Raw genomic sequence first — 14,924 nt, 5'->3', positions numbered from 1 at the left:
GCAATTTGGCAGTAAGCGCATAAGACCAATTGTACTTATTGAAAATATATTTACACAGTTCTATCACTGTGGTGAGTGTGTGTGTGTCAATTTTCCTTCTGTTTATGACATGTGTCATAAGTCTATGTATGTTTTTTAACATGTAAGGAATGAAAGTTTCATGTCATCAGGACCAGTAATTGGACTAGCACCTTAATTTCTGGTATATGCACCTTTCATGGGACGCTGTACATTACAAACTGACCACTACTTTTGAATTAATTTTAGAAACTGGATTGTGCCATCAGAAATATCCACACCTTGACTTGTAAACAATTCCAAACCAGCAACATGAGCCTTCCTAGATAAATTTCGAGTCACTTTTTAGCAACAATCTCTTCTCTGAATGAAACAACTCTTTAAGGTTTGAAAATCTGGCCTCAGTAGTTGTAAATTTACAGACTGACTCTGTACCAACATCAGCAGTGACATTGACCACTTTACTTAAAACAGCAAATGTCTTATCAGCGTTTGGTCTAATAAGAGAATGCCATAGCCCATATCAGTAGTTCTAGAAAGTAGGTATCTTATGTGATTAGTTATAGAGAGCTCTAACTGTTCCAGAACAAGTTTTATTTTACTAGTTCTCTCTGCATTAAAGTCACAGTTTAACTCAAGTGCATTTTTTCAAAAGTTTCATCAAAAGAGAAATGTTATCAGTGAGACCAATATTATCATCAGAATAACTTGTGAGATGACTTACCAAATTATCAAACTTCGTCGATCTGTCACATTTCAGGTCTTCACAATCATCACATTTCAATATAAACCTAAAATGCTCTGTAGGCAAACACACATTTTTGTGAAACACTTGAACTGCAAATGAACTTGAAATTTTAAAACTCACTGATGGAACGTTAATAAATGACTCACCATCTACCTTCACAAACAACACTATCTTCCTTCACTATTACAATGAAAGGTTTAACGAATTTCTTCTGAACTTCACAGATGAATGAGGTAAAATCTTTAAGTTTGTCATTTTAACACCACTTACTGAAATAACCTATAAATACTAAAAACATCACTAACACATTAACAATATCTAGATAACCAATAAAAGAACCGATAAAAGGACACTGCAACACTATTTAACACACACAAATATTCGGTGGATAATTAAATCACGAATTCCAGTAGCAAGATAACCTCAACCAACCACACATGTGCGCGGTTTAAACCAAACTGAATGTAAACATGGCCCCACACGCCGGCTAACACGTAGCCCAATGTGGCAGCCATTTTGTCACGTATCGATATATGCATTCAGGACTGACAATATTGTAGTTGGTCTTGTTTGTTGCGTCACTCTCGCTAGCACAGGAGCGAGGGATCCAGTCGACCTTGCTAATACGTAGCGGACGGACCACTAGAAGCGCTACGGTCATCTCTGTTTCCAAGCTCTCTTTACGGTCATCTTTGCTTCCAAGCTTTCGCTACGGTCATCTTGTTTCCACTTCTGTTATATATTGCTGTTCTGTGCTGATCGCAAATTCTGTTCTCTTCAGCCACTCTTACGACATAACCACATACAAACGTCAAGGATGCTGCTTTCAGCGTTGTTGAACAACCTAAAATTAAATTGAAAAAACAATTTTTGTTTCGAGAATAGTGATGGCATTAGAATATAGTGAAATTATTAGTACTTACCATTTAGAGGGCGCATTAGTATTTCCTTCACAGCATTTGGCAGATGAATTTCTCCCATCTACCTCTGAGTCCCTTTACAATGAGTTCGGAGCCAATTTTGAGAAAAATTATCAGTAATCATCTTAACATTTGCATGCTTAGATGCACGTATGATTCCACTTTTCAGCGTAGTCTCACCTTCATGCGTATAAACACGAGCGCCCATCATATCATAAAATCCTTCCAATTGCGTAAGGTGGCTTAAAAACAGTTTATCACCTTCACTGGAGAAATTTCGCATTAACACGCTGTGGAAGCCCATACACGAAACTGTCGACTATGTGGTAATGATAAGAATACGGTAGGCCCACATTACATAACGTGCTATTTCTTCTGGGAGACTCAATGTAAGGCAAAAAGGAATCACTTAGTCATTCAAGTCATCCATCACTAAGAGGAAAGAAATTCAATTCATCAGTATTTCGGGAGAGTAGAGAATGAGTTCGATTGCAAACATCGAACAACTTTCTCACTACATAGTACATGAAGTGCACCATAGCGTCGAGACTCTCGTTATGGGGAAATGTTCACTTGCAACAGAACTACGAATTTCCAGGGCAGCTGTAGTTGAGACTGAAAATAAACGTTCGCAAGTTTTACGTTAATTTTCTAAAAACTGGAGGGGTATGTCATCTTTTTTGTCAAGTAGTGAACTAGGGAAAAATTCAAGCTTCCCATGTACAGAGTCCTCACGTGCTCTCCTGAGATTTATTTCCGCCATCTTGAAATGATTTTTCTAGAAATTGTGACCGTACAATCCATGATTATACGAATTTTATCATAGCTCAGAAATATTTTGCGACTTCCATCTAAAGGATGGGTTGTTTCTGGTTTAACATGCCAACAACGTTCACTTTATCATTCATCATCATCATCCTAGTTTCCCCTTATCCAGCTCCGGCCGGGTCAGAGCATTTATGGGACTCCACCTTCCTCGCTCCTTTCACCATTCCTCTTCCATTATATATTGTCCCAGTCCAGGTTTCATCTTCTTGCACTAATCTTTTGGAATCGATCCACCTTGTTCTAGATCTGTGTTGATATTCTTTCCTCATCCATCCTCTTCAAATGTCCAAACCCTCTTCGTTTTCTCCTATCAATTTTCTCATTTAGGTTTTCTCACATCTCCGCTTCTCAATCTGTCTTTCCTTGTCTTGCTATCATACTTCTTAGGTATTTCATTTCACTGGCTTGATTTCTAATCTCCTCCCTACTTGTCATTGTCCAGGTTCTCCGCTGCAAAGGTCAGTATGGTTGCATAATATATTTTGTACATTATCTCTCTACACTTCCATGGTACTTTCTCATTTAAGACAGGTTTCTTGCACTCCAGTAGAATGCATTGCCCTATTGCATCCTCTTACTAATCTCCATGTCAAGACTTGCATACTGCACTAATTCACTTGCTAGGTACACCCATGTTCATAAAAACACAGTACATTGAAAGACTAGGGATGGGAAGTTCATATTCACAGAACATGTTCATTAGTATGTTCTGCAGGGACGATTAGCATTTCAGTCACCTGGGTTCATAGTGCATAGCAAAATATTCTTATAAGGATTCCTTTTTGATCATCTCGACCTTCAATGACATTCCATAAGTATATGTACGTATAACCACGTCACCATTAATCTAGGATATGGATTCTCAGACAAAATACTACTACTGTATAATAAACATATATGATCCTGCTGTGCATCAATATTCCTTATCTTACTCTTCAAATAAATAATTTATATCCCATATCTCGTCGTAGTATTACATATTCATTCAACTAATTCTTCATTCACAACATATAACATTGTTTTTTCATCATAACTCATTTTACCTTATATCACTTCAAATTCCTTCATATGTTTCAACTACATATATATTATCTGATGCTCCAATAACCTTACACACATTTACTCACACTATCGGATCAATATCCTGTAAAATAACATTAACATGTTTTCAGTCTGCCATTACCTCCATATTTAATGCATATCCTAATTTATTAGGTTAAAATATAACCTCTACACATTGTAATATCACTTGGCATTGCGTATCGAAGATCCTCAAATTATCCCTCTTATTAAAATTTCACGCAGGCCTACGGTTCTCATTGTTTTCATTAGAACACTATTAACACTTTATTACACTTTATTACACACATGATTTTAGAAAAACGTATCTTTTTCCGCCGCTTCCCGGAATGATGTTTATCAATTGGTCATCCTCTACAGCTCGGGATTCTGGTCATTCTGCTTGGCCGGCATCGTTGGTGTCATCGTTGGCCAGGAGTCATCTCAGCCATGTCGGTGCATTTCAGAATCATTCAGATTATGAACTCCCAATTGTCTTAGTAAGCCATGGTTTCCTTTAAAAACTGGAGTGAGAATACAGAATAAAGTGATTAGATTAGCTGTGATATTTTAACAGTTTCAAAGCCTTTTAACATGAATTATATAAATTATATAAATTGGTTACGCTTACTATAACTTCGTAGAATAGCAATGTTTCTATTAGATCTACAATATGTCTTCAGATATTTCAGTTTGTTATAGTAAAGAATAGCTTTAATACCGGTAGTTGTTTATCGTCTGAAGTGCGGTATAGTGAATATTATTTCTTGAAATCACGGCCTTGCCGTTGCTCTTCTTGTTTGCCTCTGCGAATCACTTTATGTGACATGTTTTATTACTTTATGCGTATTTGTTAAATCGTATTATATCTTCTTGTGCTGTAGGTTTATATATGTCCTATAAACAGCTTTTCCTTCTTTTTCCCTTCACTGTTTCTAAGAATTTGACGCAATTTTACTACTTATTCTTCAGAACACGTCCATGTACTTGAGTTAGGCTTTCATTTTTATTTTTATACAGTGTTGTCCTTAACAATTCGAATATCTATTTTGTCTTGGTCACTGCCACCACGATTTTATTCATTGCGACTTTGCGTTACTCTCTATTCCTTGATATCCTATGTAATTTATTCATTTTGTCTCACTTCATTACTAGTAATCGCGTCCTTCTTAATTATATTGAGCTTGATTGGTGGAATAGTGGAATGGCACGGTGCTAACGAACACCATCTTTGCTCAAAACGTCTTCAGCCTCTTCAGAATCGAGGTCTTAACTACTTTTTTTACTACTTCAAAATAATCGGCATAATAAACAGCAGCTTCGAGCCACGTTCCCCATCTTGTATAAACTGATGAAGGCCGGAGCAGCACCACATCATCAACTGCATCCAAAACGTATTTCTTGGCACTTAAAGATTTCAGGAACGCTCTTTTTTCTGTAGAGATCGACGCGTTTACTTCAGGAAAAGAAGTCCGGACTGCTTCAGAGACTCGATGAAGTCCATGTGGTACACATATGATGTTTATCATCTTGGGATATAATATTCTAAGACCTCCCATGGCTTTACACATGTATGATGCAGCATCAGTGCAGCCCACGAGAACATGATCGTAAAGAATGCTTGATGGTCACAAACAAGAAAGTGCACCATTGAAAAATGCAGCAACTGTTGAGTGATTCATCCTAGGTAACACAGCCATATTTAGTAGATATGACTTGTATCTCCTTTCTTCCTCTCCTAAAATTAAAAACACGAAGTTAGCTGCATATCTTTGATCCACGTCCGTTGTTTCATCTAGTGAAAGCCAAATATATTTTCCATCAGTTTTTTCCTTAGTTTACTTAACATTACTTTATGAAGCTCAGGTACATAATTCTTCCTATTTGTTAATTCACCTGGGACTCACTGTTTCGTATACTCCTGCAGAAATTGAACTAAGTTCTTATTGTTTAACTTAGCCAAATGGGATGTTTGCCGAGACAAATGCTTTACATAGATATTCATTGAATTTACTTCGTATTGGTCCAGGTTTAACTAAAGTGGAGGTTACAAAAGACTGATGTTTTTTTTGTTCCAAGTTTACCTCTTTCAATTTGCTCTGTTTCGTTGTTTGAAGATGTTGTTGAATTTGATACTTTTTAGTTGCGGTTACGACTGTGCTACAATATTTGCAAAACAGCACACTTCCGTCAGTTGAAAGTTCCTGAAACTCGCGTGCATACGCTTCCAATACTTCATTAGGAATATATTCTCTTATTCCTAGACATTATATATTAAGTAGCAAGAATACATCTTGACGCAAGTGTGAAAAACTAATAACTTGAAAACAATATTCTTTCACCTATGGGTAAATAATGCAAGTATCGAGCTCAAATTATTATTATTTTACGATTATGAGTAATTTTATTATCATGACTTGTAATATATGGCTATGGAGTGTTTGCATCCATTTAGTATTAGTATTATTATTATTATTGTTGTTTACGTAGTCGGATGATCGCATTGTTTGTGAGGTCATGTCATGTAACATGTACTGTATATAGACAATAATATGAGTTCAGTTTATATAAGAACCTGTATATGATTTATTATTACCTGTGTATATGATTTGTAATCCACTACAGTATTGTGAAACACACTGTAACATCCAGAATGACGTATCTCTGACACAAGATGGTGGTAGAATATTCTGTACATTATAACTATGTTGTTAGACACTCGAGAATTTACAAGAAAGTATTTTGTAACGTAACTTTCTAGAAGCCTGGCCAGGCACATATATAAAGGGGTGGTCTTGATGCTGGAGACGAGTTATTTGCTTAGTTGGAGTTATGGTTTAACAGGAGTTGTACTTGTGACCTCGTGGCCGACATGTTTGTAAACAGTCATCAGTCAATTGTTTTAAGGTTATACTCTCCATGTGGCATGTGCTTAGTGATAGGCAGTTGTTAAATGGTTTGTTGATGTTTTCGGAGTGCGACGGCAGTGATTAAGGTTATGTGTATTTAATTTGTAAATAATTGTGAATAAATCCGTGTACGCAGGTTGACAGCATTTTGTGTGCATCATTGTAGAAACATCAAGCTATTTATACCTCATTCCACGTTAAGAAATCAGTACAGCTCTTATGGACCTACAAGGAGTGAACACACCCCCTCTGAGACACCCATAATTCCTCATGATTAAGGGATATTATACTGTACTTTGTCATGTGTTATGAAAGAGGGATAGAAAGGATGAGGCATCTTTGCCCCTGAGTTATTGAAATAATACATAACATTTTCTTTTTCATAAATAAATTTGTAGGGAGGAAGCACAATGGCGGGAACAGCCATCGCTTCGTTGCCTTCCTTCATTTTCCTTCTCCTGTGTTCCTTTGGTACAAGCCTCGTGTAGTCCCTCACTCTGCGAACCGCCGGCAGCTCACTTCTGTAGTGAAGTCATCTACAGAATTTATTTATTGCGTATGTGTTTTCAGGCTTTAAGTCAGTGCGTAGTTATCTTGGGTTGAGAGAGAGTTTTGCGATACGCCTACGTGTGTGATTTATTTCTTTAACATTCATACTGTGATCTTTTATAGAGCCGTCTAAAGTATTTCTTGCGTCTATTTTCTAGTCATTCTTGCCTGGAGAAATTTATTAAATGAAATTAAATGCATCCCTCGCCCCTCGAGTCCATAAAATTATTTGTCTATTTTCTCCCCCAATTGGCCTTAAACTTCAATGCTGAGGTTTTTTAGTGCACCTCTGATTCTGAACAAACCAAGAATAGCCCCTGTAAACTCCACCGTCCCCTTCATAAAAACAATTTTCAGCTTAGTTTCTTCCGCTTTTTGCCTAGAACTTAAACACTGAATTACACAAATTTATGTGCCGCGTTTTCCCGTGATGGTGTTGAGCAGACCTGTTCGATATGGCAACCCTGTTGCCATAAGAGCAATACTGTTTTCTTAACGTGGAATGAACTATAACGTACTATAAGCCACAATCTGTTTGAATTCAACCAAGGTAAGATTGACAAGAACTAATTGTGCACGAGGAAAAGACAGCCATACTATAAGGGAAATTTCAAGAATCAGTACCCACCTAATTGAATTGCACGTAGACAAATCCATGGCGGATGTAAAACTGGTGTTGCTAAATTTAAACATGCTGCCTCACTGAGAATAACCAGCACAGTTTAACACGTCAGTTACGGTATCTCAAATACATGTCAAATTTTCCAGTAGTGTCCTGTGGAAGCTAATGTCTACACTCAAGACGAAAAATACTTTTGAAATATGCTCTAACAGAAGGAAGACCGCAAAATATGCACTGTTAAGATAAAACTGCTCTAAATATGCAATTGCAAATACAGTATGCAAATACATAATTATCTGAAGCCTGACCATTACACTCATTACAATGACGTCAGTATTCTTGTCAGAATACAATATTAACCACTGGAATTTCACTGTTAAAAGCAATGCTATCATATAAAATGATGGATTAAATTGCCAAAACGACACAGTTTATCACTTTTCACCTACAGAATTATGCTAGCGTTCTAACGGTGCCAAGTTACAGAGCTCGAATGACCCGGCTACAGACAGCAACAAACACTGCTGTTTTGTTTTCCATTAAGTGTGCACACTCCTCATTCCTATCAGTGCCTTAGAGCAGGGGTGAAATACTGGAATACTATGGTGAACCAATGTGTCATGTACTAGTAGTTATGATAACATGTACAGTATGAACCAGAGGAGTGATGTGCTAAAAAAAAAAAAAAAAAAGTAAGTTATTCGACTCCTCGGCTACTTTCCGCCTTTATTCAATCAGGCTGTTTTACTCGGAACGCAGCAGTAATCCCATCTAAAGGAGATGAGTGGCAGCTGAAGAGACTAAGCACATCACAACAAACAATAGTCAATGTAATATTATTGTTGTGCAATTTTATAGGCTTTCGATGTTCTGGCCTTCACATTTAGTTTTCTTCCGACTGTGTCAAATTAGGGCATCGAATGTAAATTAAGTTCTTCTTCATTCATGACTCCATCTTTTCTTATTCTTCAAGCGATCGCTCCTTCACGATTTGTTTCATTTTGATAATCATCTTTACAATTTTCCTTGTCTCTATGGGCTAATGACCTCATGGTTTCTCACCTTAAGACAACCACGACAAAATTCATCACCATCGCCAGTTAACACGATTGAACAATATTTCCATGTTAGCGATGCTCGACGTTGATATGAACTAAGCAACAAAAACGTAAATTCATAAGTTTTGTTATAGTCGGTACGGTAAAACAGTATAACACATAAAGGATCGGAAATTGTGTATGGCTGCATACACAATTGCCCGGTTAAGCATCCTTGCCTCTTCCGTACTCTTGACATCTTCAAACCATCCAAGTTTATTTCTCGTAAAGCTTTTTCACACCGATTTCCTTTCTAGCGTCCTCATTTGAGGACCGAAGATGGAAAAGGTTGAAAGTGCCAAAATATTAAAAATGTGGGCTTTTTTTAAACAATGGGATGTATTAGCCATGCCGAATATGGTGGTAAATTGTGCATGTGCCTGAGGTCATTAGTTTAGTTGGTAGGAAGTTCAACAGGTAGAGTCACAGTCCAATGTGCACAGCTGAGTTTGGTGGGGAAGGGTGAATGTGCCAGCCTCCCACTCTGCAATTCTTCCGTGTTGTCCATTGTGTCAGTGTGTTATCACTCATGTATTTTCTAATTTATGAGCAACTTAATTAAATAAATGAAATTTGTAGAAGCTAAATATTGTTATGTTGTTATATAAAATGTATTGTATATAGAATACTTGCGCTTCAATGGCCGTATGTAATCATTTTCTGGTCTCCCTTGGTAGAGAACGGTGAAAGTGCTATTGTGCTCGGAAACTCTATTATTGACATTTACACGAAAACATGTTTCTGGCACTTTCATGCTTTTCCATCTTTGGCCCTCATTTCTTATCTTTCCTATCATACTTCTTAAAAATGTAATTTCTCTGGCTTGGATTTTATTCCCCTGTCTTTTATCCGTGTCCACGTCTCTGCTGCGTATGTCAGTAATGGGCAATAATACATATTATATAATTATTATCTCCGTACACGTCCTTGGTACTTCCTCTTCACCAGGTTTCTCACACTCTGGTAGAATGCATCTCCTTGTTGAATTCTTTTACTGGCCATCTTTCATTCGGCCTCCCTTGGTCAACTCTCGTTCTCTTTCGAACCGACTGTATTAGGTTTACGAGACCTATGTAGTTTTTCACTTTCTTGCCCTTCGTGGCCCTCTCTTAGCTTTTCCGAAGTCTTCCTTCTTCGAAGATCGGACCTCTTCCCTTTTCCTATGATTAGTGTTAAGGGAGACTGGTTGTCCAGTTTTACTTTCTCTTAAATCCAGGGGCGTAGCCAGGCTGCTACTGGGGGTTAGAACCTACCCCGTCTATGGAACTTTTACAAAATAAAATAAACAGAAACTGACAATAAACAAGTGGAATTCGGCTCAATGAGTTGGCTCTTTTGAACATTCACAGAGACATAATATTGTAAAACCAACAGATTTCTTGAATAAGACGCCTCAAAAGTTGGATTTTAAATTCTAATATGAACATACCAATCGCTGTAAATCTGTTTACTTTGATCATATTGTTCTTGTTCTGTATTTGAATGTAAGATTTTGTGGTGTACCGGTATTGCAGACTGAATATCAACATAATTCACTTGCATGAACGTCGTTATAATGGCACTTATTCTCGCGCGCACCACACACGCACAAACACCTTTGTTATGTTCTATCATCATTTTGCTACTATGACCACCCCCCCCTCCTACCCATCGGCTAGTCCTGGCTACGCTACTGCTTAAAACAATTATCACCACCACTACCAGCCCAGCTCGCACTGCAAGAGTGGCATTCAAAATCACTGAGTTCAGTAATTGAGAATTTTATTCTGATTAAATATCCTTTCTGCTTCCCCAGAAAAAAAGTACTAATATGTTTTCCCCGCTGACATCTCTGTATTTATTTGCTACGTGCTTCCTTGAATTTATGCAATTAGGAAAGGGGTGGTTTAAATAAAAATATTCAGTTGTGCTGCTATAGGCCTAAGCAAGTAAGGAATTATTTGATTCATAAAAAGCCATAATTAAGCGAACCATTCAGTTAAGAAGGACATATTTCCCATGAACGGACAAACGCCTCGCTTGCCAGCTGAATGGTCTCAAAGAAGCCAGATTGAGCTGTAAAGAAGCTGATTTGGCGGCTATTACTAACAAAAATGTTTCCTTCCGCACTTACAAGGGGCCTTTTGCCAAAGATGTTTTTCTGTATAGAGTAGTAAATAAGTGAGCACCTGCAAAAGACCTCGACAATGTTGTGAAATGGACGGTAGCTAATGGTATGATAATACACGGCGTTAAATGTCAGATTGTGATTTTCACAAATAGGAAAAGTCCTCTCAGTTTTAATTACTGTGTTGATGGGGTGAAATTTCCTTGCGGGGATCACTATAAGTACCTGGGTGTTACTATAAGGAAATATCTTCATTGGGGTAATCACATAAATGGGATTTTTAAAAAAGGGTACGGACTCTGCACATGATTATGAGGGTGATTAGGGGTTGCAGCAGTAGCGAAACCAGGGTCGACTGATGCGAGGCGGGGGTTATAGTTGCAAAACTGTGATAGAACGTAATGAATTTGCTTGTGCGTGTGTGGTGCGCGCATGCATGAGTGTCATTATAAGGACACTGATGCGTACAAGTAAATTATGTTGATATTCAGATCGAAGTACCGGTACACTACAAAATCTTACATTCAAATACAGAACAAAAACAATATGATCAAAGCGAATGGTATGTTCGGAATACAATCTAAAATACGGCTTCTTAGAAAATAGATTCAAAAAATTTGTTGGTTTTACAATTATCACTCTGTGAATGCTCAAAAGAGAAAACCCCTTGAACGGACATTCACTTGTTTATTTTCTTTTTTTAAATTCTATGGAGCTGGGGGTTACTAACCCCCAGTAATCCCCCCCCCCTCTCCCCGCTGGGCTACTCCTCTGGGTTGTAGTAAGGATGTAAGGAGAGACCATAAAAGTTTCTGATAAGACCCCAATTAGGGTATCGTTCCAGTTTATGGGACCCCTCATCAGGAATACTTGATTCGAGAACTGGAAAAAATCCAAAGAAAAGCTGCTTGATTTGTTTCGGGTGATTGCCGACAAAATAGTAGCGTTACGGAAATGTTGCAAACCTTGGGCTCGGAAGACTTGGGAGAAAGAAGACAAGCTGTTCGACTAGGTGATATGTCCCAGCTGTCAGTAGAGAGATGGCTTGGAATGACATTAATAGACCAATAAGTTTGAGTGGTGTTTTTAAAAATAGGAAAGATCACAATATGAAGATAAAGCTAGAATTCAAAAGGACAAATTGGGGCAAATATTCGTTTATAGGAAGGGGTTTAGGGATTGGAATAGTTTATCAAGGGAAATGTTCAATTTATTTCCAAATACTTTGCACTTATTTATGAGAAATACTCATAATGCTCAAATACGTCAGCATCATGGCGGAAGATTTATTGGCACGTAAAAGAACTTTTGTGGGACTAAGTTCCGGCACCTCGACGTCTCCGAAAACCGTACTGTGAAGCGTAATGGGCGATTGCCTTAAATGTAGATCATTGGTGATTGATTGATTGATTGATTGATTGATTGATTGATTGATTGATTGATTGATTGATTGATTATTGATTGGTACAGTGGGCCTGCTAGAGGGCCACGCCCTCTCTGAGGTGCGGAGTAGGTGAAGGGTTGGTGGCTGTGGACCATAAAGGGATCTGTCCCGGCATTTGTGTTAATGGAGGATAATGGAGAACCACGGAAAACCATTCTCAGGACAGCGGACGGTGGTTACCAGCTCCTCCGCTTTCCGAATGCTGAGCTGTAAGGCTAATAAAACTAGCCGCTGTTGAGTCGAAGTCCACTCAGCACGTTTGATTCGGGGATACTGCCTACAAGCACGTTCGGTTTTACCTTGGTTGTAAGGTCGACTCAGTGCACACAGCACACTCTAGCGACGTCATCGCCCAACCGATTACTCACACTAGTCCGGCCTCGGCAATACAAGAATCAGTTCTCGCAGTTCCAGGCGTCATTACTCATTAGCGCTCGGCATACATCGCAGTGCGAGTTCGTAAAGAGTGGCGGTGTCTTCCGCAGTCCTTCATTTACAGCCGTCAGTATGAGTACGAAACATTTGTCAGTTGGTAAGTATTTCTAACATTGATATCGTCAGTTTACCGAAGTTATTTATTCATTGCAAAAATTGATTATTATTATTAATGCTTTTTTTTTGTTTACTTTAATATTGGGCGTAGTTTCCTTTGACTGTTTGTGACAAAAGTGCCGGCGTCTAGTTTATGAGTTTAAGAACTCTTCTCTCTAAAGTTGTATTTGTACGATTATCACTCTAAAACGTGTATGGGCAACAGTTCTCACGTTCAGCAGCTTTTAACGGGAATTATCTGGGTTTTAAAATTATTATTATTTAGTTTATTTTTTGCTACTTAACGTCGCACTAACACATCGAAGATTTTCGGTGACGGAGGGATGGGAAAGGACTAGGATTGAGAAGGTAGCGGCCGTGGCCTTAATTAAGATTCAGCCCCAGCATTTGCCTGGTGTGAAAATGGGAAATCAAGAAAGACCATCTTTAGGGTACCCGACGGTGGGATTCGAACTTACTATCTCCCGCATGCATGTTCACAACTGCGTGATCCTAACCGCACGGCCAACTCGCTCGGTTTTCTGAATTGGAATATTTTTGTTCTGATCCAAGGTTTTGAATCTGTATGCACTTTTCACTTGAATTCTTGAAAGTATTATGTGCAATGTATATACTCAAAAGATATTGTGTCTAAACCTTTGTTCGAGCATCTTTTCAAAGACCGGACTGAGTAACTCAGAGCGCCGGCCTTCTGAGCACAGCTTGGCAGGTTCGATCCTGGTTCAGTCCGATGGTATTTAAAGATGCTCAAATACGTCAGCCTCATGGCGGTAGATTTATTGGCACGTTAAAGAACTCCTGTGGGACTAAATTCCGGCACCTCGACGTCTCCAAATCCGTAATAGTAGTTAATGGGACGTAAAAGCAATAGCGTTATTGTTATCATGATCCTGGTTCAGTGCGGTGGTATTTGAAGGTGTTCACATACGTCAACCTCATGGCGAGAGATTTATTGGCACGTAAAAGAACTCGTGTGGGACAAAATTCCGCCACCGCGGCAACTCCAAAACCATAAAAGTATAGTTAGTGTGACGTAAAGTGTAACATTGTTATTTATTACAGTTGTTAAAGAAGATACCTCGAGTTAAGATTTCACCCTACACAGACTTCTGTAGACTTTAAAAGTTCGCTCTACAATGAGTAATAGAAGAATTTTCTTTTTTTGAACTTTGTATCTGACGAGTGTCCTTCATACTTTTGTTATATTTGTAACTTAATCATCAACCCACGAGCGACTTACAGCATTATAATTGGACACGAGGAATTACCATGGTGAGCTTGCATTCGGGAGAGAGTGGCTTCGAACCCCACTGTCAGTTGCCCTGAAGATGGTGTTCCGTGGCTTCCCATTTTCACACCAGGAAAATCCTGAGCTGTACCTTACTTAAGGCTACGGTCACCACCTTCCCAGTTCTAGCCCTTTCACATCCTTGTGTCACTGAAAACTTTTGATGTGTTAGAGCAACGTTAAACCACAAACAAACAAACAAACAAACAAACAAACAAACAAACAAACAAACAAAAACTATATTTTGTTCAGACAAATATTTTTGAAGTTAGTCTTTGGGTGGCATGATTAAAACGGAGACCCAACTTGACTCATCCTCCTCATTAGTGAAGAAAGTAACGTAGCGACTGTGTGGAAGCTCACAAATTTCTTATGAATAAAAACTTATGGTTAAGAGAGCTTGCTCTCACACGGCCTGAGTAGACTCTGAAAGCTTCCAATTTTCGCGCGCACTGTGGTACATTGATTGTTGACAGATGTTCCGCTCAGTAGAACCAAGCGAGACTAACCATTGTGAAGTGCAGGAGGAGGAAGATGACTTGCAAAAAGGATGCGCGAGCGTTTGTGGGCACGCTAAAAGGCCATACCGTAACAGCTACCAACAGCAGGACAGAAGGAAGCCTCTGCATTTGTGAGCATTTAGAGAGAAATACGAAAATCTGTTGGTATCTGTGTAGCACAGTCGCAATGAAATAAAAGCTGTCCAATATAATAAACTGGCCGAAAAAGAATATGGAATTGAAGTAAACGGGAAACCAGCCCATAAAATTGAACCGGCTTGTG

At 38.5% G+C, this 14,924-nt stretch overlaps 1 protein-coding gene across 1 annotated transcript in view; it reads left to right on the top strand.

Moving 5' to 3' along the window:
- The first annotated feature begins 12,680 nt into the window (after positions 1–12,680).
- Positions 12,681–14,924, top strand: part of LOC136873892 (pyrimidodiazepine synthase) — an 81,917-nt gene continuing 79,673 nt past the window's right edge. Inside the window, exon 1 of the mRNA XM_067147218.2 lies at positions 12,681–12,833. Coding sequence (XP_067003319.1) covers positions 12,809–12,833 — 25 coding nt within the window. The 5' untranslated portion in view covers positions 12,681–12,808. The remainder of the gene's footprint in view (positions 12,834–14,924) is intronic.

Source organism: Anabrus simplex, chromosome 1, assembly GCF_040414725.1.
Source record: "Anabrus simplex isolate iqAnaSimp1 chromosome 1, ASM4041472v1, whole genome shotgun sequence".
Classification (NCBI taxonomy): domain Eukaryota; kingdom Metazoa; phylum Arthropoda; class Insecta; order Orthoptera; family Tettigoniidae; genus Anabrus; species Anabrus simplex.
Note: the sequence above shows the minus strand (reverse complement) of the source record. Positions and strands in the feature narration are given on the sequence as shown.